Raw genomic sequence first — 22,819 nt, 5'->3', positions numbered from 1 at the left:
GACATCTTTCCCACAAGAAGTCAGGGACCCTCGCACCGCCGGCCCCGGGCACCCCCGCTCCTGGGCACAGTCCCCCGTGTCCAGTAATAACACGACATCCACCCCTTCCTGTCCTGCTTCTGCTGGCTGTCCCCGCGTGTGGTGGACTAACACCCACCGCGAAGCCTTGCTGCAGACGCCCCCACGCCCCTGCGGACGCGTGCCCATCAACTCCTCGAAGGCCTGACGGACGCCCCTCCTCCCCTGCAAGGCCCTTGAGGACTGACAGTCTCCGCCGGCCACGCCTTCGAGCACCTCTGCACCTCGGTACGCTTCCTGAATACTCCCCGGGTGAGCCGAGTTCATTTGGGGCCCTTCCGCGTCGTTCCATGAGTACCGAGGGCCTTTGATCATGCAACCTGAAGCGCTTTGCATTACGGAGGGCATACAGTCGGCGCTTAATACCCTCAGTGGCCATCGAAGAAGAAGGTGCCGGGACAGATTAGATGATGAGCTTTGTTCGCTTGAAAACCAGTTTCTGCACCTGCGGGAGACTCCGGAGACCCTCGGGCCCCGGGACTAGGAAAGCGCGGGCTCACAGGTCCCGGCTGCCGGGAAGTCTCCCGAGGGGGCCGCCCCCATTCCTGCAGTCACGGTCTGCTAGAGACGGGAGACCGTACGGGGACACAAGGATCACCCCCCCCCCCCACACACACACACTGAGAGTGCAGAAGGGGGTGTCAGGATGCCACCAGGCCACATCTGGGAGGACGTAGGGAGCGCGGCACGTCTACTCTAAACACAGATCTGGCCCTGGCTGGTGCGGCTCAGTGGGCTGAGTGCCGGCCTGCGATCCGAAGTGCTATCAGTTCGATTCCCAGTCAGGGCCCAGGCCTGGGTTGCGGGCTGGGTCCCCAGCAGGGGGCGTGCGAGAGGCAACCACACAGTGATGTTTCTCTCCCTCTCTTTGTCCCTCTTTTCCCCTCTCTCTAAAAATAAATAAATAAAATCTTAAAAAAAAATAAACACAGATCTTAATTTCAGGAGAGAAAAGAAAGAAAGCCGCTTTTCCCTCTCAGGAGTTGTTGTGGGTCCTCAGGTGTTACGTGGTTTTAGCCTTCCTTGCAGAAACGAATGAAGAGAAATTGCCTTTGAGGGAGGAATTTAGCTAACTACTGAGTGTCATGTTCATCCGCTGCAGCCAAGACGGCGTGCGTTTCACCAGGCAAAGAACGTTCCCTCTGACAACGTTCGCCATTCGGGCTCCGCAGAGCCGGTCTGTCAGCGGGGCTACCTTTTTCAGGTCATCGTATTTTTTTAAATTTTATTTATTTATTTTTAGAGAGGAAAGGGAGGGAGATAGAGAGAGAGAGAAACATCAGTGTGCGGTTGCTGGGGACCGTGGCCTGCAACCCTGGCATGTACCCTGAGTGGGAATCAAACCTGTGACACTTTGGTTCGCAGCCCGCACTCAATCCACTGAGCTACGCCAGCCAGGGCTAGGTAATCGTATTTTTATAAAATATGTTATTAAACACTAAGCCTGTCAGGAAGATGGGTTTCAGCCTACTCCAGCCCTCACCCCTACAGAAACACCCTGCTCCTAGGAGACATCCGGAATCTTCCCTGGACATTCTTGGAAGCGTTAAGGGGCCACAGGCATCCTTTGGAGCATCTGTGTCGGAGCTGAGAAGCAGGTGGTCCTGACCACCAGCGGAAGAGCCACACACAAAATCCGACAGAAGGCGGCGGAACCACTTGCCGGGCGGCAGACCGCGGACCTCCGCAAAACCGCTCCTTTACAAAAGCCAGGAGGCTGCGTGAATCATCAAAATCAACTTTGTTCAGACTTCGGCAATTAGCCAACGACTTCCAACCATCGGAGGGGCAGTTATGTTTTTTTAAAAGGCTGAATGTCGGCCAGGACCGTGACCTGGGTGGCCTTTTGACCCGTGTGGTCGTATTTCCATCTCCCTGCCCCCAGCTTCGGGGCGGCAGCCTTGAACACCGAGGGCTCTGCAATCCAGGCAGGCATTCATCGGGGGAGAAGCTCCCGGAAGGGAAAGGACAGCGGTAGAGCCCCCCTCCCCCAAGCCCCATTTCCAGAGGACTGCCTTTTCTTCTGCCTGCAGCCGGCACTCTGGGGTTTTCGTCTTCATTCCCGAGGAGCTCAGAGCTCGCTCCTCACAAGAACCTTTTCCCTGGGGCATTTGTCAGAAACAATCGGTGACAATTGTTTTCAACAGCAGCTGCTGGAGGGGATGATAACAGCCTCCTTGCTGCCGAGGGAAGTTGACCAAACACTTCAAAGGGAAAGCTGGGGAGGGAACAAGAGGGCCCTGAGGGCTTTGAAAACCTCCAGCGCGTCTCTGGCACTCTGGCAGGCTGCGTGCGTGTGTGCGTGTGCCGCCTGCAGCCCGGGAGGCTGTGGGAATGCCCTTGTCGCCACCGGGCTGACCTTGAGACTCTGCGCAGGCAGCAAAGGAAGGGCTGGCAGGCTCGCACCCTGCCTGCTGAGTGCTGACGCCGTGCCAGGCGGCGCACGCAGAGCTCAGTGGCCGAAGCTGGGAGACGTAGCGCTACGCTGACGCCCCAGAGAGTTTAGGGTCCGCGCGCAGGAAGAGAACGCAGACTTTGTTACATTAGTTCAGGGAGCTGTGAACATTGTTTACATCGTTTGTTGTTTGTAGGCAATGTTTACATTGTTGCATGTCAACAGCAACAAACCACAAAAGAACAGCAACAAGACAGAAGGAGAAGGATGATCTCATTTCCAGAGTTGCCACATGAGATTCTTTAAAATACCTGGGGTTTAACAAAAATCATGAGACACGCTCAGAAATAGGACAGTGTGGTCCATACACAGGGAAAAAAAAACCTCTCAGCAGTTAATAAAAACTGCTCCTCGGGGATGTTCAGACACTAGACATATCAGAAAAACAACTCTTTAAATTAGCTATTATGTAAGTGAAATACGCCAGTCAGAGAAGGACAAATACCACACGGTTTCGCTTTTCTGTGGAGTCGGATGAACAAAGGGAACTAACAATGTGGAGACGGACTCACGGATGCAGAGACCAGGCTGACAGCTGTCAGAGGGGGCAGGAGGACTAAGTGGAAAAGGTAAAAAGATTAAGCAAAAAAAAAAAAACCCCCAAACAAAAAAACACACACACACACACAAAACCTCACAGACACAGACAACAGTGTGGTGATTACCAGAGGGAAGGGGGGGGAGGGGATAGCGGAATAAACGGTGACGGAAGGAGACGTGACTTGGCGTGGTGAACACACAGTACAACACACAGGTGATGTATTGTAGAATCGTACCCCTGAAACCGATACAATTTTATTAACCAGTGTCACCCCAGTCAATTCAATAAAAATGAACAAATAAATTAGCTATTGCAAATATGCCCAAAGCACTAAAGACGCACCACGGCTAAAGAACGGAAACAAATGAGAACTATGCATCACTGGGTGGAGAAAATATCAGCCAGGAAACGGACATGATTTGAAATGAGCCACACAGAAATTCGGGAGAGGAAAGCACAATAATGGAAACGAAAAGGCCACTGGAGGGTGTACAGATAGTGTTTGTTCGGGCGGGAGGAAGAAGCAGTGAACTCGATGATAACCAAGATCATCGAGTCCGAGGAGCAGCAAGAAAAAGGGACGAAGAAAAATTAATTTCAGAGACCTGCCTCCTGGTGGCCTCCAAGGAGAACGGAGAGAAAAGAGCAGAGATTGCATCTGGAGAAATAATGGCAAAAACAGAAGAGACGGGAACGCTTTTCAGTCCATTCTAGGAGGCCAGCATTACACTGAGACAAAGAAAGAAACAACAACAAAGACATCACAAGAACAGTACAGACAAATATCTCTCATAAACACAGATGCAAAAACCCTCAACGAAATACCAGCCAACCAAATCCAGCAGGTTAAAGAGAATTACACACCACAGCAAAGGGGAATTTACCCCCAAACGACCAGGCTGGTTCAATACACACTCAGTCAGTGTGACGGAATATTCGCCCTTTCGTGCCTTGCTCCCTTCACCTCGTGTGACCTTGTCAGGACCCGCCCAAGCTGCGGCGCAGGTCGGAGTGCCGTTCCTCTTTCAGGGCTCAGTAATAACAGTCCGATTCGTGTGTGTGCGGCATATGTTGTTCATCCATTTTCTGTTGATGAACACTGGGGCTGTTTCCGCATTTTGACTGTTATGAACAATGTCATATATATATATATATATATATCTCCAGAAAAAGTCCAGCCACTGTTAATATAACGAGAATGGTTTGCGCAACACCGATGTGACCTGGCAGCCGAGGCGCGTGGACTGGAATGCACATGCGTGAACAATGACGACTTCACTGCACTGGTCAGTGGGGGCGGTAGATGCTGTTGAGTGAGCGTGTGTACTGTGTGGTCGTCACATTCAAAATGAGTGAGCGAGCAGAGCAGCGAATCTGCATCAGATTTAGGATTAAGCTTGAACATTCCTGTATTCAGGTGATTCAGAAGGCTGCAGCTGCAGGCAGCTGGTGATTGGCAGCTTCGTCACGACAACACGCCCGCTCATGCATCACGTCGAGTGCACAGTATTTTAGAGAAACATCACATCACCCAGGTGACAGCCCCCCTACAGCCCAGATGTGGTGCCCTGTGACTTCTGGCTTTTCCCAAAACTAAAGACACCTTTGAAGGGGAAGAGATTTCAGGCAGCTGATGAGATTCAGGAAACTACAACGGGGCAGCCGATGGCGACTGGGAGAACCGTGTGAGGTCCCCAGGTGCCTGCTTTGAAGGGGACTGAGGCGTCATTGTCCTGTGTGCCATGTTTCCTGTATCTTGCATGTTCTTCAGTAAATGTCTCCATTTTCCCTAGTCCATGGCTGGACACCTTCTGGACAGACCTCGTAAACACGTGTGTATCTGGCATGTGGCTGCTAGAGTGTCCGGTGCAGAAATGTCATTATGAACTCACATTTCGCTTACCGTACAGACGGACACAGAGGTCGAGACGCGTGTGCACGCAAATGCACTTCCTCGCTCCGTCGCCCGCGGAGACGGCCTGGAAGCCGCGATGCCCCGGGACCGGCGAGCGAGCGCAGGTGTGGTTTCTCACCGCAAATGGGAGGAACTGGGGCCCCTCAGGGAAATGGCTAATTCTCGGGCTGGGGCAGGGAACACAGAAGACCAGCCTAGGGTACCTTAGTGTCGTTTCGGAAAGAAAGGGAGGGAGGAAGAGAGGGAGGAGGGAAGGAAAGAAAAAAGGGAGGGGAAGGGAGACAGGGCGAGAAAAAGACCCTCCCCACTATGGCGGAGCATGCCTACTGCTACAGGAACATTTGAAGGGAAAAAAGTAGCACTGATTTATAATACAGTAGAAACTAAATATCCAGGGGTCTATATTGATACAAACACAGAAGCGGCGGAGAACAGACATGTCTCCCATGCAGACGGGTTCTAAATAATTTACGCTCTGCTCTCGGGCAGGTGGACCACGATACTCCTCGGGGGTGGGCCCGTGGCAGCGCCCTCCTCCAGGAACGCACAGGACGGAACGGTGGGGACAAGAGAAACTCGACAGACTGGCAAACGTGACCTTGGTGAGCGTCGAGGACTCCGCCAGCAGCCTGGGTGCTCGTGGAGACGGCGTGGCCCTTTCACGAAAAGTGCACTCCCCCCGGCCCCCCAGTGGCCTTCTATTCCAAGCCCTGTGACCGCAGCCCACCGATGAGTCAGAAGAAGTGCAGTGTGAGAAAATGCTGCAAGAGACCTGGCTGATCGCTACTCCTCAGAACGCCCGACGCCGACCCCTACCAAGGCCATCAAAGCCCGGAAGGTCTGAGGAGTGGTCCCTGCGAGAGGAGCGAGGAGCCCTGGCCGCTGCGTGCGCCGGGCTGAGATCCGGAAGCCAGAAAGGACTTCGACACGGAGGGAATCTGAATTAGGAGAGGGCGTGACCTCATCAGGACGTCTCGGCATTGGTCGATTAATCGGGACAAAGGTGCCGTCCCCCTGTGATGATGGGGACGTCTGGGCTGCAAGTCTCCTAAGACTCTGATGTGGAGACTCTTCAGATGCCACGATCCAGAACGAAGAGGAAAAAATCCATGTCCCTGCCCTGGCCACGTGGCTCAGTGGGTTGGGTCATCGCCCCACGCACCAAAAGGTTGCAGGTTCGATTCCCAGTCAGGGCGCATAACTAGGCTGCAGGTTCAAACCCTGGTGGGGGCGCATATGGGGGGCAACAAATCCATGTTTCTATTTCTCTCTCTCTCTCTCTCTCTATCTCTCTCTCTCCGCGCCCCCCCTTCCTCCCTAAACAGCAACAACCAAGAAAACTTGCACATTCCTGGTCACTCCTCTGGTTCTCATTCTGCGATGACAACATGCAACAGTTTTTCCCAACTCAGTTCACCGAGCACGTGTGACCCTTGCTTCCCAAATTACAAAGCCTCTTTCGGCACGTTAACCTCACGCGGTCCCACAGACGCAGGTCCCGCACCCCAGGCCATGCGCGGTGGAGGGTTTCAATCCACAAAGGGCACGTGTCAAAACCTCATCTCATTTTAATAGCATTTCCCAGCAAGCCAAAAAAAAATCAATATTGCCCATTTCCCAGTTCCTGTTTTGCCTTTGCCACCTGACGCAACCTAAATTCTTAAAGATAAAGCTCCGACATTCTAGGCCCGGGAAGGCTATTTTTAGAGGCAGTATTTAATTTCCACTTTCGGAAGCGCGGGACGGAGGCTCTGGGCTGTCACGATCTGTGGGGCGGCGGAGGAGAGACGGATGAGAGTCCGGTGACATTTCATTAAAATGAGGGCCCGAGTGTCGATCCTCCGACTCATCTATTCCTGGACGCGTGGCTCTTCCACACCCCACCTCGCTGCATTGAAGGCAAAAAAAGAATTCTGGCGGCTCCGGGCTCTGGCAGGAGGCAGGGTTCGTGCTCGGATGACCACTGGCCACCTTGCTCCGGCTGTCGCAGATGGGAGGCAGGTAAATCTACATTCCGGGGAATGAGTTCCATTGCGCAGCACGCCAATAGGCCGGTGATGAGGAAATCACACACCCGGTTAGCCAGCCTCATCGAATCTGTCTGCAGGCTCGTTTGCCATGCCCACCGAGTGCGCGCGGCCGCGGCGGCGGGAGCATCAGTGTACGCGTCTATCGTGGGCCTTACAAGTGCACCTCCCGCTCTGTGGGACTGAAAACGGCAGTTACTGCGACGGCCATGCGTATCCTTAGGCACTGGGGGGCGCTGTTTCCCACACTCCTCTAAACACTGTTGGGGCTTTTAAAACGGAATGGAAACAATTGCACTTGAGCAACCAAAAAAAAAAATAAAAAAAGAAGAAGAAGAAGAAAAGAAAAAAAAAAGGAAAAAGAAAGGGAGAAAAGAAAAAGAAAAAAAGAGAAATAACAGCGACCTAGGACCCAGTTCTGAACTCACCCGTGCTGCTAAGCAGGGATAATTCATAAACGTTAACATTTTATTGTCCGTGTTATCAGTCCATCCATCAGGGCCATCGGGTTTAAATCCCAGCCCCTGGGGCACGGACCTGTAGACTTAGTGAGTTCGTGTAAACATCCGAAAGCCTTACTCGCCCTACCAGAAAAGCACACATTCGTGGGCCTGTTTCATAACACATGGGACTGCTTTCCCAAAACACACGACTCGGGTCGTGCGTGGGGTGGGGGTGTCCCTTCGCTCCGCAGGTTCCTTGAGCTGTTCCGTCACTGGGAACTTTCTGTCGCTGGAGTTGACCACAGGCTTTAGGCCGACATCGAGTGGCCACATCAGGTTCCAAAGCAAGAGCCGTGCCCCTTTCGGAAGGGGTGGGGGGTGTCGGGGTGGGGGGCGGGGACGGAGAAGCAGCGGGAACTGGCAGGTACAGACCGTCCCGGGAGGAGCAGTCCAGCGCGGGGAAGGGCGTCAGCAGTGCTGTGACCACCGTGGGCGGAAATACCAGGGGGAGCGCTTTGTTCGTTACACAGGTCACTCACTTCTCTGCTGTGCCCCCGAAACCGGTGCAATACTGCGTGTCAACCGTCCCCCAAAAGTGAACTGAGAAATATTTTCAGGAGGAAACAAGGAAGATAATGGTGAAGGTCGTGTCCACAAGGTGCGCCTGGACGAGGGGTCTCCCGTCGCTGCGGGAGGTTATCTGGATGGTCAACGTGAAAAGAGCCAGGTTCCTTTAGGGGGTGGGTCGCCGTGGAGCTCACCGACCCCCTGCGGTTCCCAGTGTGTGGTCACCGTGAGGGCCACCTGCTCCGTCCCCGCGAATGAAATGTGTTACGTCCCTGCAGTTGCGCCTCTCCCCTCTGACCTCCTACAGTGGGCGCCACGTGCCCAGAATCCATTCGGCTTCCTCTTCGCTACCCAAACCCCAAACTTTTCCTTAAGGATTCAACATGTCCAGTTAAAAATGCTGCTGTCCCCCCTTACCTGTGTGCAGGAAGATGGGGCAGACAGAGAAAGACAGGTACCGTGTTCAGCGATGTGTGGGGTGGAAGGAACAAAACAAACACACACACAGAAAAGAAGAACAGACTCATAGATGCAGAGAACAAACCTACAGATGCTCGGTGGGGGAGGGGGTTGGGGGCGGGGCGAGGAAGGGGGAGGGGCTGAGAAGCACAGACTGGCGGTTATAGAACAGTCACGGGGACAGAAAGACCAGCACAGGGAGGACAGTCAGTGACACTGTGATAACCACGGATGGGGCCAGGTGGGCCCTGGAAATATCGGGGGGGGTTGCTGTGCAAAGTACATGATTGTCTAACCACTAAGCTGTGCACCCGAAATGGATCTCATAGCGAATGTCAGTTGTAACTGAAAAAATAGAAGACATTAAAAAAAGAAAAGAAAGATCGGACAGCCACGTGGTCCCATCCAGGGCAACGACGAGAGAGGTGGACACAGAAAGCTGTCATCTGGGAAACCGTCTCTCTCCGAAAAACGGGACTCGCCCGCTTTTATTTTGAAAGCACCTACAGACCCAAGCCGCAGGTCAGGAGCGTCAGAGTGGGGACCTAGGACAGAGGGTCTGGACCCGGGGGGGTTTGCGGCCCAAGGCATGTTAGACGATGCCTGACGTTTTCATGGCGTTGGTGGTGGGTGTCTCTGACGTGTGGGTGGAGGCCAGGGACCACCCAGGACCACCCATGCAGAGAGCTGCCTGGTGCCAGTGCCCCGAGGGCGGGGCTGAGCAGCCCCACCCCCGAGGGAGCAGACCCCGGATGACAGGCTCGGGCCGGAACAGAGCCGTGATGGTCTGTCTCTGTGTCCTGCATGTGAGGAGAATTAATTTCTTTTTTTTTTTTAAGATTTTACTTATTTATTTTTAGAGAGGGAAGGGAGGGAGAGAGAGAGAGAGAAACATCAATGTGCGGTTGCTGGGGGCTGTGGCCTGCAACCCAGGCATGTGCCCTGACTGGGAATCGAACCTACGACGCTTTGGTTCGCAGCCCGTGCTCAATCCACTGAGCTACGCCAGCCAGGGCAGGAAAATTAATTTCTCTGTTGGCTAAGCCACTTGGGTTTCTGTTACCTTCAGCCCAGGTCCATCCAGGCGACTCGCTCTGCTCTCCGTGCATCTGGGTTCCCCACTCTTCGGGACCCTCGAGTTTGCAGAGGGCTCTGCGGGGGTCGGGGTCAGCCAGTGCCACGTGACGTGCCACGTGAGCGGCACGTGAACTCCAGCACCCTCGCCCACCACTGTCCCGCACCTGTATTTCTCTCACCTTCCCCCGGGCTCAGCGCTCCTGGCCCAGGGCACCTGCGCCTGCTCCTGGTCACCACGGGGGGTGGGGGGAGTGAGTGACTGACGAGAGACGCAGCAGGCCTCCCCCCACCGCCCTGCGGAGCAGGAAGCTGGCTGCTCTCTGGCAGAAAGATTAGATGCGGGGGGAGGGTCCCGTTGGAGTAGTAATGGAAAAGAAAGCGCACACACAATCCTAATCCCAGGAGACAAATTCTCTCCCAGTCTTTTATTCTCCCCCAGTATCCCCTCCTGCGCACCCCGCCCCCACCCCCAGGTTGTGTGGAAAATGTAGGTCCTTTCCAGGAGACGATGGGCAGACTTTATGGTCCTTCCGTTTCTTTCACTCGGCACTCCGCCGCGGACAGCTCTCTCCGTGGGGACGGTCTCAGACAGCCAGCGCCCACTCCTGCTCCCGCCACGGAGCACCCCCTGCCCTCACTCAGCGTGGCCCCGGCCTCAGAAGAGGGCAGAAGGGACTCTAAGCGGACGGGTCACCCTGGCCTCTTAGTAGTTCAATGTGCCAAAGGAGGAGTTGAGCTGCAGGATCCCAAAGGTGCTTCCCAGCTGTCCCAGGCTGGGCGCTGGGAGAGAGGCCATTTGGCCTACCGACAAGGTCAGCTGCACCGGGGTGTGGGGAGGGGGGTTCGCCTCTCTTCCTTCGCCCCCAGCACCTAGGACAGTGCCGGCCCCCCGGCAGGCCCTCCGCCCAAGGCCGAGGGCGGGAGTGATGGAAGACCGGGAATGCACTCCCGGTCGGCGCTCCTTCAGTGGGAGACAGGCTCGCCGTGGAAGCGTGCCCGGCGTTCTGTGGCCGCGATCGTGGCGGGGAGACTGGCGCCGGGGTGTGAAGGACGTTGGGGGGATCCCTGCGCACATTTCTCCAGTTTTCTCAGTCCTCACTCTAGGACATCTTATTATTGATTTGAGAGGGAGAAGGAGGAGGAGGAGGAGGGAGAGAAAGGGAGAAACATCAATGGGAAAGAGAAACACGGATCGGTTGCCTCCCACACACATCCCGATTGGGGATCGAACCCACAACCTGGGTGCGTGTCCTGACCGGGGCTCGAACCTGCAGCCTCTCGGTGCAGGGTCACTGCTGCCGACCACCGAGCCGCCCGGCCAGGGCTCCACTCCCAGCTCTGAGTGATGCCAGAGAAGCCCACTCTCCGGCCTGCACTTGGGGGTCCTCTGGAAGAGCACATGCTAGCCCATCCTGCTGGCTCAGACTGCCACCGGGTAGTGATGGTGGGGTCTACACGACCCTTGCTGGCTTTTGTTCAAGAGCCCCCCTCACGAAGCTCCTAATGGAGTCACAGACCCCCTTGCTGCCGCAAGTCTACGAGAGCGTGCCTTTCCCGGGGGTCGGTCCCCTGTGCCTGCCAGTCCCGCCGCTGGGGGGCCCCCAGTCGCAGCGCCAGAGATTGCGGGGTGAACATGGGGCACCTGGACATGCTGCTCTCCGACAGCGAGAACCCTCGGTCTCCAGGCCCCCCGACCCCGCCCGTGGGTCAGATTCATTACGTTAAATGAGTTCTCAGAGCTTTTTAATGCTCGTAACATCTGCGTGCCGCTTTTCAGAAATTAACGCAGTCCTTCCAGACGGGAGACGCGTGGGCTCTGATTCTCAGGAAAGGGGTTCTGTTCAGAGCCTCCACGGGGTCCGCTTACACTTGTGTTTTTCCAGCGGTAAATTGCGCTTTCCAGGGTTTGTCCCAGGGAGAAACGTATCTTCCACACACGTCGCCGCGGGGATGTCGTTACCCACGAAGGTCTGTGTGTCTGCAGCCTCCCCAAACCCGGACGGGCCCTTCCTTAGGGAAACGGAAGACTCGGCCCGTGAGCTGCCGGCCGGGAATCGGTGTCAGTCACCGCGGGCTCACACTCGGCGGCAGCGGGCGTCTCTCCCCCTGGGTTCCCTGACAAGGGCCAGCGGAGCCCAGCGCCCGCGGTCCCTTGCGGACCCTGGAGAGGTCACAGGTCTGTCTGTGCTTACGGCCGACACCACGGGGCGAACTGAGGATGCGCTTCGTGTCTTCACTTTGTGTTCTTGTGAAAGGACCCCCCGCCCAAGCTGTAATTTATTTCCTCGAGTCACGCTTGCCCCAGCGCCATCCCGGGGCTGAAGATGTTACTGCGGCTGAGCCTCTGGAAGGTCTGGGTGCCCCTGGGCTCCGGGTCCTGCGTCGGTCCGGGGCCACTGTCCCCGGGGCGGAAGGCGTTTTCCGGAAGGTCCCCTGTTCGACGCCGCACGGAGCTCCAGGCCATGTGCTAACAACCCCAGCGACGAAGGGGTGCGCCCTCTCCTAAAGGAACCTCAGGTTCACGTGCAAACCGGGGCCCTGGGGCTGGGGGAAGCACACGCAGGGGGGAGGTGGTGGATTTCAGCTGCCGGGCGAAAGGCCGTTTCCGGGCCACATCTTATCTCCGGGCTGGTCGGGAATGAGCCTCCGCCCCCCCCGCCCCCGCCCCGTGGGGTTTCACAGCCGACCCGCAGCCTCCGGTGGGAAGCAGAAGGGAGAGCAAGGCGATGTTCTCCCTGCTCTGAAGCGTGTCGCCGGGTCGGGGGGTGTAGGGCCCCCCTCGTGGGCTTCGGAGGGACAGTCCTGGAGCCATGTCTCCTCGGCTACGACACCAGCCCTGTGACTGGGAAGACAGGCTGCCTCCCCAAGACTCCGTTTCCCCGTCTGGGAAAGGAGGGCACCGCCAGCCCCCCAGGACGGCTATGAGTGTCCCAGGGGCGCAGGCACACTTCACTGCTGTGTGACTGTGTGACGTGTGAGCGGAGAGGGGACAGGTGGGCGGGGAGGACCAGAACCAGGACGAGGGCCTGGAGGAGAGCCGCGGCGGGGGTGGGAAGCAGGTGGCCCCTCCGGACACGAGCAATTGCTATGGAACTGACGTTCACTGTGCACCTGGTCTCGTCTCTTCCACGACGTCCCTTCTGTCACCGTCGTTGGGACACTCTGTCTCCACCTGACATTTGTACTGGCTTTCCCCCGGTCCTTTCTGGAACCCGCGCATGCACGTAAGTCACCTTCCCTGGGCACGGCGCTGGGCGGAGGGCTCACCGGCGAGGGAAAAGACACGGGTGAGTTCTAGGTGGACACGTGCACGACACCTCTGGTTCTGCACACACGGCGCCAACGCCACTTCTGTCTCCTCGGGACCCCGAATCGCCCCGCAAACCGGAGCTCCAGCGCCTGGCGATGCCGGGTAAGGCCTGCGGAGACATGGTCTTGTCTGGGGCTACGGGCGACCCTTGAGCTGCCGAGGCTGGAGACCAATCTCTAAGGAGACTGAGCCGAGGCCCCAGAAGGGGCGTCCTGGGGAGACACTGTTGTGGCAGATTCGCCACGGTCACGAGTGAGCAGAGAGGGAGCTTCCCGAATTCTCTGTGGGGGCCCAGACGGCCGTCCCCCACTTCCACCCAGCACGGCTCCATGGTGCCCGCGATAAACATCACACAGTCGTACCGATGGTGCTAGTTGAAGATCTGAGCTTCCAGACAAAAATTACAGACGGGCCGCGCCCTCCAGCCTGGATTGGGAAGTGGATACAGACGTTCTCCAGACCCAAGAGGGGATGCAGGAGCCCGTCCCCCCGTCCTGCAGACAAGCAGGCAGAGATGGGGTCCCCCCCCCACGGTCTGGGTCTGAATCGGGTCCAGCAACGACAGACGGTGTATTTCCCAGGGAGGTGGAGGGGCGCCTGCCCAAGGGACAGTGATGACAAGGCGCAGGACACGTCTCTCTTTCCCAGGGGAGCACGGGCCTTGCTGAGCCTGCAGCGATGGGACACCCCAGATCCTTCACTAGACGACCCCCACATCCTGCCGCCAGTTAGGGGGATGGGGCAGTGCCTGATGTCAGGGGGAGGGGGGAAGCCCATGGCGGGCCACCATCTCTGCCCCAGAGGTGTCCCCAAGGCTGGGCCTAGCAGCCGAGGCTCTGCCCGCCGCCCCAATGCCGGCAGCACCGAGTTCTGCAGCAGCCTGGGCAGCGAGGCCCTGGCTCTGCCAGGGAACCCCTGGGGGGAATCGGGTTGGGATCAGCCATCAAGGCCGCGTCCAGGCTACCGATGCAGAGAAATGTGGAGGAAACACGTTTGCAGGAAGAGAGAAGGCAGGCTCTGGGCCAGCCAGCACGCTGACCGGCCCGGGGACACGCCCGGGAAGGCTGCGGTCCAGGGAGCGGGAGGTGAGGATTGGAGCAAACGGGGCAGGCTGCGCGAGGCTGGGGTGGGACACCGGGGATGGGGCGTCCGACTTGCCCCCGAGGGCCGCGTGCAGGCCAGGGTGGCTGGGAGTGCGGCCCAACACAAAGTCGTAAATGTACTTAAAACATGATGAGGTGTTCTTTTGTGTGTGATTACATGTCACACTGTATTGAATGGGTGGCCCAAGACACCTCTTCTTCTTCCAGGGCGGCCCAGAGACGCCACAGGGCTGGACAGGCCTGTGTCCGCAGCCGTCCTGCGGCCCCTGGCAAAGCGATTGGTTCCTCGGAGTCGGAGTTGCCTCGTCTCTAAGGCCAAGACTCAAAGCGCCGACCCCCCTGGGTTTTAGTGCAGGTTCAAACAAAGTCACCGAGGGGGCGCGGCGGCTGCTGTCCCTCACGTGGTCACTGCAGATTAAGGCTTTCTCACACCTCCTGCGGGCAACTCCGACCGGAGACGTCAGGAGCACGTCAGCCGGGGGACACTGGAGCTCAGACCCCGGGGAGGGGGACGGTGCCCCGAGACACGGACGGAGCAGAGCCAGTGGGTGCTGACAAAGCAGCCTCGGTCTCTGAGTGCCGCGGCAGGGGGTGGGGGCGGGTGGCGGTCCTGACGGCAGCCCGAGACGCAGCTGGCCTCCTGGGGCCAGACAGACCCCAGGGCTCCCCTGCTCCTGAGCACAGGGGTCCTGAGAACTACACGGAGAGAGAGAGGGGGACACGTCAGCGGTTCACACCAACGTGTAATGTAATATTCCACCCCGTCCCCTTCCGGGGCACTCTGGTGCGGCACGGTGACGGTCACCGGCGTGTAGTCGGTGCCGTGACTTCCCATGATGCCTGTCGCGTGGCCCGATGACCCACCGGGCCGTCGGGGAATGTTTTTACTCTTCGAAACCTGTCCTCTCGGGCGGCTCCCTGCAGCTCCCTGCGGCCAGTGGCGGCGGGCTGCAGAAACGGCCCCTGGGGAACCTTCTCCTTCTCTGCGATCCTAACACCCAGTGGTCCCGACTGTGCAAAACGTGGCCTTCAGACGGCAGCAGAAACACTGCGCCGTGTCACACCCCGACGCCCCCTGCACCTAACCCTCCAGCTCCACGCAGACCCCCACCCCGTGGGTCGGAGCCACAAAGGGGAGGAGCACAGAGCAGACGTGGAGATCGAGTGGTTCTGAGCTCTCGGCCCCATCGCCCATTTAATCTCCTCCGACGTGTGCCTTCCCGGGAAAGATCACCAGCCAGCTGACAGTGTCCTGCATCCAGAGGAAGTGATTGTCTCCAGTTTTCCCGTCTCTCCGGTGTTTCGTGGGGGGGGCACAGAGGGCTCCCGGCTCAGGAGAGGCGGGATTCACGGAAACCAGCATCAACAAACACAGATGCCTGGGTCCTGGGGCCCCACCCCCCCACCCCCACCCCGGGTCTCCCGCCCGGGGCCAGCGGGTGAGCTAATCCGGTCTGCCTGCACCGCAGTGACCCTGGGAGGGGACAGTGGGCTCCCCAAAGGGTGTGTGGGGACTCATCAGACCATCTCCACGGTTTGGTTCAGGCTGCCTTGGTAAGAGGGGTCCCCCGGGGGTGTCGCTGGAGCCTGGGGCATCAGTCCCCCTGTGCAGAGCACCCCCCGCCCCCCCACAGACACAGAGCGGGCTGGTTCGTCGTCAGCCAGTGCAATGCGTGGAAGGCAGACAGCGGTCCCTATATAAACGGTCCTCCGGGACGCACCTTCCCGCCTTGTCGTCCGAGGGTTAGGGTTAGGAAGGGGGTGTTTGGTATTTATGCTGGGGTGTCTGGGCAGAGTCCACAGCCCAGGTGTGAGTCGGAGCGTCCAGACAAGACATGCCCCAGGGCTGTGGGATCTTGTGGGGCGTGTGGTCACCAAGGGGCAAGTTCTCTTCGATGAATTAATTCTTCATCCGCCACTACAAAATGCTAAGTCACTTTCTCCCGGGGCCTCCCCTGCCTCCCCAGACCCCTCAGGACCCTCAGGACCCCCAGGGCCCCGAGGACCTGCCCTCTCCCTCCCCCTGCCAGAACGCCCAGGAGCCCACCGTCCACGATTCTCCGAGGGGCTCTGACCTCCCGCCGAGCCTCATGCCCAGTTCTGAGACTCTAAGAACATTTCCGCTTATTTACTTTTTACTGGCTCCTACTGCGGACTCATTACCTACTCACAGGACCAACGCCTCGGGGATGGCGTTGCTGGTCCGGCTAACCAGGCCGAGGGCCCCAAGCCACCCCCCACCGGGCTCCCCCGCCCCCCCAACTGCACGGCCGGCCCGTCTCGTTCCCCGCTCAGTCATGGTGGCTTTTAGACCTGCCGCCCCGTCCCCACTCGCTGCCTGAACTCGCAGCACCCGAAGGCCGGCCAGACTGGGGCGCACGGGTGCGCTGAGACCCTCGGGAGACGCCGAAATGCTCCGTGGGCATGGTCACCGCGTCCCCTGGGAGCGAGTTCGGGCCCGGGCTGTGGACACTGCCCCCCCCCCCCCCCAGCCCCGAGTGCGCTCTCACAGATCACACCGCCTGGAAGGCGAGTGCACACGCGCCGAATGCGGGCTGTTCCCGGTTGGCAGGATTCCAGGTGGTTTCCATGACCTTGTAAACCGCCTTCAACTCCGTCTCCTAACCCGCTCTCGTAAACACGTAACACGCAGATAACAAACATGTCGCCTACGGCACAAGCCTGAGCTTTCACCGTGCCAACGCGCCGCTCCGACACCTTCCGTCCCAACAGGTGCAGACGAACACCCCCTTTTCTTACCTCCGCCCCACCCTCGCGGGTCTCCCCGTCTCCCAGGAACCCGCGGCGCCGGGTCCCCAGTGAAGAGGAGCTGAATGAACGAGGGTTCGGATGGTCTCCAAAGCCCCCCCATCTCCACCTCACTCACCATACTCCTTCCTGTGAGTGCCACCTTCCCCGGCCACCCCGGCCCGTGTGGGGGGCACAGATGCCCTGTCTCCCTCCGATCAGAGGGACAGTCGCCTCCCCAGTCCCACCCTGGAGCCCTCGGCTCTCTCCTCAGTCCTCCCGCCTCTGGTCTCCCTCGATAAAACCCGTGCTCCCCGAGACCCCCCTCTCTCTCCCAGTTTTGAGTCAGCTCACCCCAGCGTCAGGAGCCGACTCGGAAGCCGGGGGGAGGGCGATGGGGCGGTGAGCTGGTCTAAGACCGTGCGTGCGTGCTGAAGTGTCGGGGGCGTTTCGGGAGCAGTGCGCCGGCGCGTCCCGAGGCAGGGCAGCCGCTGGCCGAGAACTGAACAGGAAGCTGGGGATGGCCTCGCAGCCCCGCGACCGCAGGGACGTCACGGGGCCCCTCTGGGCTGTGTCTCCTACACAAGTTGGATCTCGAGCGTTTCTGGACAGGATTCTCTGACCCGGGAAGCACTTCGAGATGAGCCCCCGGAGGCTCAGACCAGACACAAACGTCATCCCTGGAGACAGCAGCAGTCTGGAGGGCCGGCCGTGCCGTGGCTCGTGTCTCTGCGCTGTGACCGCGCCTGCAGCCGACCCAGACCAGCGACAGGACACGGGCCACGGGCCACGGCCCCTGCACCAGAACCTGTCTCAGGACCACGCCCCCCTTTGCCTCCAGGTCCACTCTGCTTTGTCGTCTCAAAAACCCCTAAACAAGAACAACAGACGCCGTCCGCATTGCAGGAGACGGATGGGGCTGCACTGTCCCGGTGATCTGGCCACATTCTAGAAGCACCTTTCAGCTCCTTCCTTGGCCCCTCTGTCCGGCGGGGTTGGGGTGCGGGGGACCATGGAGCATGAGACCAGGGAAGGAAGGCACGCCCGGCTGTGTCTCTCCCAGGGCTGGTTGCTTAGCAACGCCCCCATCTCCGTGGGAGACAGGATGACTCCGGGAGGCCACAGGGAGGACTCATTTCTCAGGAAGGAGCAGCCCCATTTCACCAGACGCGTGTTTTCTCAGAGCGATAATGAGATTATCGCCGCAGTGGCTGGGGGACCTGCTTCTGTGGCCAGAGGGAGATGGGGAGACACAGGAGGCAGCCAGAAAGGCCAGGCTGTCCCCAGGGGCCGGGCGGAGGGGGGCGGGAGGCTCTCCTGTCCCCCCGGGGGGCTGGCAGGACTCACCACTGATCCACTTTGCCTCGGGGTCGTGAACCTTGAACTCGTCACTGAAGAGATCCTCCACTGTGACCTTCTTCTTCTGAGACAGACTGTTATCTTCCGCTGGGGGTGGGGGAAAAAACGAGGCAAAGAGTTACACTTTTTCTTCCCTGGTAAGAGAGGGACACAAACATTCAGTCACCATTCCGAACCGAGATGGATGGTGACAATGTAATTTCCACAGACACACGCTGAACGAAAAAGTCAGCCACACTTTTCCTTTTTTTTTTTTTTAATTGAAGCATCAAAAAGGACGGCCAGGGGACTGGGATTCTGCGAAAGGCCCCGCGTCACGCCCTCCCCGCGCCAGACGCCGACGAGCCCGTCTTCTAGGTCTGAGGGCGGCCGCCCGAGGAGCAGCGGGGGGGGGGGGGCGGGGGGCAGGGGGGCATGTCGAAAGAGGAGGGAGCAAATGTCCAGAAAGAGTCTCGGCCGCACCCTGCGCAGTCCACTCAGCAGCTGTTCAGCGCCCACCACCGGCCGCCCCGGGGCTGCTGGGGGTTAGGACACCACAGATGTGTTTCCTGGGTGTTTGTTTATTCTCCGTCCGCCCCCTTGTCCCCGGCTGTCTATGGCAGGCGGGTGGGGGGGGTGTTAGTCCTTGTTCAGGGGGAGCCGCACCCCAGATGTCCACAGGCAGGGGGCCAGATAGATGCCGCCCCAAGTGCCCTGGACCGCAGTGCTCGGGAGTGAGCCCCGGGCCTGAGCCCTGATGGCGCATGGCCTGCAGCCACCCCAGGTGGGGGGAGATGAGTCGTGAACGGCACGGGCCTGGGGGACCCGAGAAACCGGGCAGCTGTCTTCCGACGTCCTGACCTGGACACCTGGAGGGCTCCCAGACCTGCCTCTGACGAGGCTGCACCCATGCACGGCACAGACACCCACCCGCCTCCTCTTCAAGGGCGAAGGGCCACCCGTGCATCTGCCCGTGAGCCTGCACTCATGGACTAAAGCCGCGAGGCAGTGCCTCCAGCCAGCCCCGCCGGTCACGTTGTCAATGAGAGACTCTTGATTTTCACCGTTTCAGGTGCAGAGCGTGCGCCCAGGTGCCTGGCGATGACCCTGTCCTCTCGGACGGAAGGCAGAGGCAGGCACCCTGCTGTCCTGGGAGACTCGGGGTCCTTGTGCCCCAGCTCTGGGCTGTGCTGCTGTGCCTGGCGACCCTCGGTGCTGCGGGAGGTGTGTGGGGCCCTGTGCGCCCTGCAGGGAGGGGGTCCGGGTCGGCGCGGCTTCACATTGGGGTGCTCTGTGGTGTCTGCTTCTCTCTGTAACGCCTGGTGGCCGAGCCAGCTCCCGCTGCCTGGGCGGACGCAGGGCGTGTTGGAACATTTTATGTCAAAATCTGTGGCTGGTTGTTGGGAATGGATGCCGATGTCTGTGGGATCAGCTAACAACACGAGCATAAGTAATCTCGGAGTGGAATCGCCGAAGGTGCTTCTGGGACTGCAGCCCCCGGGTGGAATGGCTAAGAAAGCTCGTTGGTCTGAGACAGCCAGGGCCCGAATAACAAGGAACTCGTTGTAGCTCTGGATGGGTTTTAAGCAGAGAGAGTCGGCTTGACCCAAATTCCCCAGATAATCATGTGGTGACACAGTTTCACAGTTTGGTCTCTGGCTTTAGCCAGTGTCAGGCTCTACAACAGAAATGTGCATTTGCGTCTGAAACTGGGAATACTTTAAAGGGATTATCCATTTAAAAATTTTTATTTATTATATTTAGGGAGAGGGGAAGGGAGGGAGAGAAACATCCATGCGAGAGAGCAACACTGATCGGCTGCCTCTCGCGCGCCCCCAGCCGGGGACGGAACCCACAACCCAGGCATCTGCCCTGACCAGGAATCGAACCAGCGACCTCTGGCTTTGCAGGATGATGCCCAACCCACCGGGCCACCCTGGTCAAGTCGCAGAAGACTCTTTACAAGCATACACCGTCACGGACCCACTTTGCTGGCCGTCACTAAACCCTCCAACACGGCCTGTTTAAAAGGCGTTGGGCAGGTAGCTCTGTGCACGCGGGCATCTGTGTGCAGTGCGAGGAATTACCGGGAACTCACCGGAAAAACCAAAATCAGACCTGGTGGGGAAGGGGTGGTATCCAGGCGCCGGCCGTGGAACTGAGAGTTTGTGAACATTATTATGTTATTTGACTTGGGTTGTTGATTTAATGTCTTTCCTACTGTTTATACATATGTCACTTGGGCAGTACATAAGAATAAAGTCATGTTCTGACCCTAAGCACATAGTCACCCCAAAACTTAGTGTCTGAACCAGCCTACGGGTCCTCACGAGGCACCAGCGTCCCGGTCAGCTGCTTTCATTGCCCCAAACGACAGTGGCCCTTGCTGTGTGGACAAGGGTGTTCGGTGCCCCCACAGAGACGTGGGGGGAGACCACCCTCCCCCAGTGAACCTCGGGTGGGCGTGCGAGACCCCAAATGCCTGTGTCACGAGTGCCAACGCCTCTCAAACGCCCTTTAAGGGGTGACTGAATTTCCGAAATCGTCACAATCTGTCACACAGAACATACACTTTCCATCTGTCCATCGGCAGCACGTACACGGTCTCCGCAAGCATCCGCCAGCTGACGTCGGTCCGCAAACACTCAGAGCTATCTCCTAACCAGAGGGGATGCCGTGCGCCCGGAAGCAGCCGGCAGGGGTGTGTGAGCAGATGCCCCGGGGCCTGGAGGCACAACCGCGGGTGCCGAGGGGCAGGGGAGCCCCGGCGGAGGGAGAGCTGTCGGGCAGGCCGTGCCTCCTCGGACAGCCGAGCCGGCCATGCTGGTCGGTCACAGGAGGCCCGTGACAAGGCTGGGTCTGAGGGGGCGGAGGGATTTCACGTTGGAAGGTGACCAGAGGGACGACACCTAGAAGAAACAGGGCAAGCCGTGTCTCTCGGCAAGAGAAGGTGCACATTGCTTGTCATGCTACGATCTCATCGAATCACTGTGAAACCACTTGGCGGTTTTCACAGGGACTCTGCAAGGCCTCACATGACCCAGCCCGTCACCGGTTAGAACCTGGGCACCGGTACCATCTGGAACACAGCAACAAGCCCCGGCCGGGTAGCTCAGTCGGTTAGAGCACCGTCTGGGTACGCCAAGGTTGCAGGTTTGATCCCCGGTCAGGGCACATGCAAGAACCAACCAATGAGAGCATAAATACATGGGCCAACAAATCGATGTTTCTCTCTCTCAAAAATCAAAAATCAAATAAAATCAAATACAACAACAAATGCCACAAACATGATATTGAGCAATAGAAGCAGGTGGGAAAGTATGCATAGTATATGATTACATTTACACTGTAAATGTAAAAAGTATAAAACTATCCACCCAGGTCAGCAAGTTGGTTACTCTCGACTACCTGCTGTTTGCTGATGAGGGAGCTGGCTCTAGGAGGCTGTTCAGTGTGAAATTTCATCAAGCAATAATTTATACATGTATTTATTAAAAATGCATCTATAGTATACATAATATATAGTAATACATGTTTCAAAAATCATTTGCTCCAGAGTTTTAAAAAGATAAGCTTAAAACAATGAGATGCCACCGTACACCTGTGAGAATGGCCAAAATCCAGGCCCCGACAACACCAAGTGCAGACGAGGAGGTGGAGCAGCAGGAGCGCCCACTCGTGGCCGTGGGGATGCCACACGGTGCAGACACCACGGACGACGGCTCTGCGGTTCGGTATAAAACTGAACCCACTCTCCCCACGGGACCCAGAAGTTCAGCTCCTTGGTCTCCACCCGGAGGAGGGGAAGCCTTACGTCCCCACGAAAACCTGCACCCGGATGGTTAGCAGTTCTCTTCAATCCCACTGTGACCTTGCAGTCACCCGGGTGTCCTTCAGCGGGTGGCGGAGAAATAAGCTGTGGCTCCTCCAGATAACGGAACATTATTCGGCTAACAAGAAATGAGGTCTGGAGCCTCAAACAGACATGGGGGAGCCTTGCATGCAGGTCACTGGGAGAAGAACCCCATCCGGGAAGGTGACACATCATCATAGGGTTGCCGCCGCAGACACTGCGGCCAAAGGCGACACCAGTAGGCCAGCACCGAGACCAGGGGTTGTCAGGGGTTGCGGGAAAGGAGGCTGGATCAACAGAGACCAGAGGATGTTTAGGGCAGGGACGCTGCTCTGTGATGATGGATAAGACAAGCCTTGCATTGCGTCCGGCCGGACACACAGACGACCTGACACCACGAGTGACTGACTGCCCCACCCCCCAGGCCGACCGCGCACTCCGGAGACCAGGACCGGCCGGGGCGGCCCGTCACTGTATCAAGCGCACTGCTTTGGGGAGGGACACTCACGACCAGGACCCTGGGGCCTGGGCACGTGTCTGGGGGCAGGGTTTACTTGGGAAGCGTCTCCCTCCCATTCCACGTCGCCGTGAACCTGGAGTTGCTCTACGAGACAACGGCCGGTTTATAAACCCGTGAGAGTGTTATTGCAGAGCACGCTCTATGAACCGGCAGCAACCACTCTGAAGTGGGGGGAGTCGCTCACGTGTAATTATAATGGAGCCCCCCCTCCCCCCGACAAAACCCATTAGGCCGCGGCTCTGACTCCAGCAGAAGCTCGGAGCACTCCACGGAGCCCGGCCTCGCGAGCGGAGCAGGAGCTGCCCTGCAGCAGAGTCTGACTGGCGAGCCGCAACTGCCAGTTTGCCGGATTTGTCTTCTCAGTAAAGCCTATTGAGTCCCATTG

General features: G+C 58.2%; 1 protein-coding gene across 5 annotated transcripts in view; it reads right to left on the bottom strand.

The window, feature by feature from the left end:
* The window catches only part of DPP6 (dipeptidyl peptidase like 6), a 519,939-nt gene that overhangs the window by 127,075 nt on the left and 370,045 nt on the right, over nt 1–22,819 (bottom strand). For all 5 annotated transcript variants that reach the window (XM_045837839.1, XM_045837842.1, XM_045837838.1 and 2 more), the window contains exon 3: nt 18,071–18,169. In XM_045837839.1, the coding sequence (XP_045693795.1) occupies nt 18,071–18,169 (99 nt within the window). The remainder of the gene's footprint in view (nt 1–18,070; nt 18,170–22,819) is intronic.

This window comes from Phyllostomus hastatus, unplaced genomic scaffold (genome assembly GCF_019186645.2).
Source record: "Phyllostomus hastatus isolate PE091 unplaced genomic scaffold, TTU_PhHast_1.1 phas_contig_244, whole genome shotgun sequence".
NCBI lineage: Eukaryota > Metazoa > Chordata > Mammalia > Chiroptera > Phyllostomidae > Phyllostomus > Phyllostomus hastatus.
Note: the sequence above shows the minus strand (reverse complement) of the source record. Positions and strands in the feature narration are given on the sequence as shown.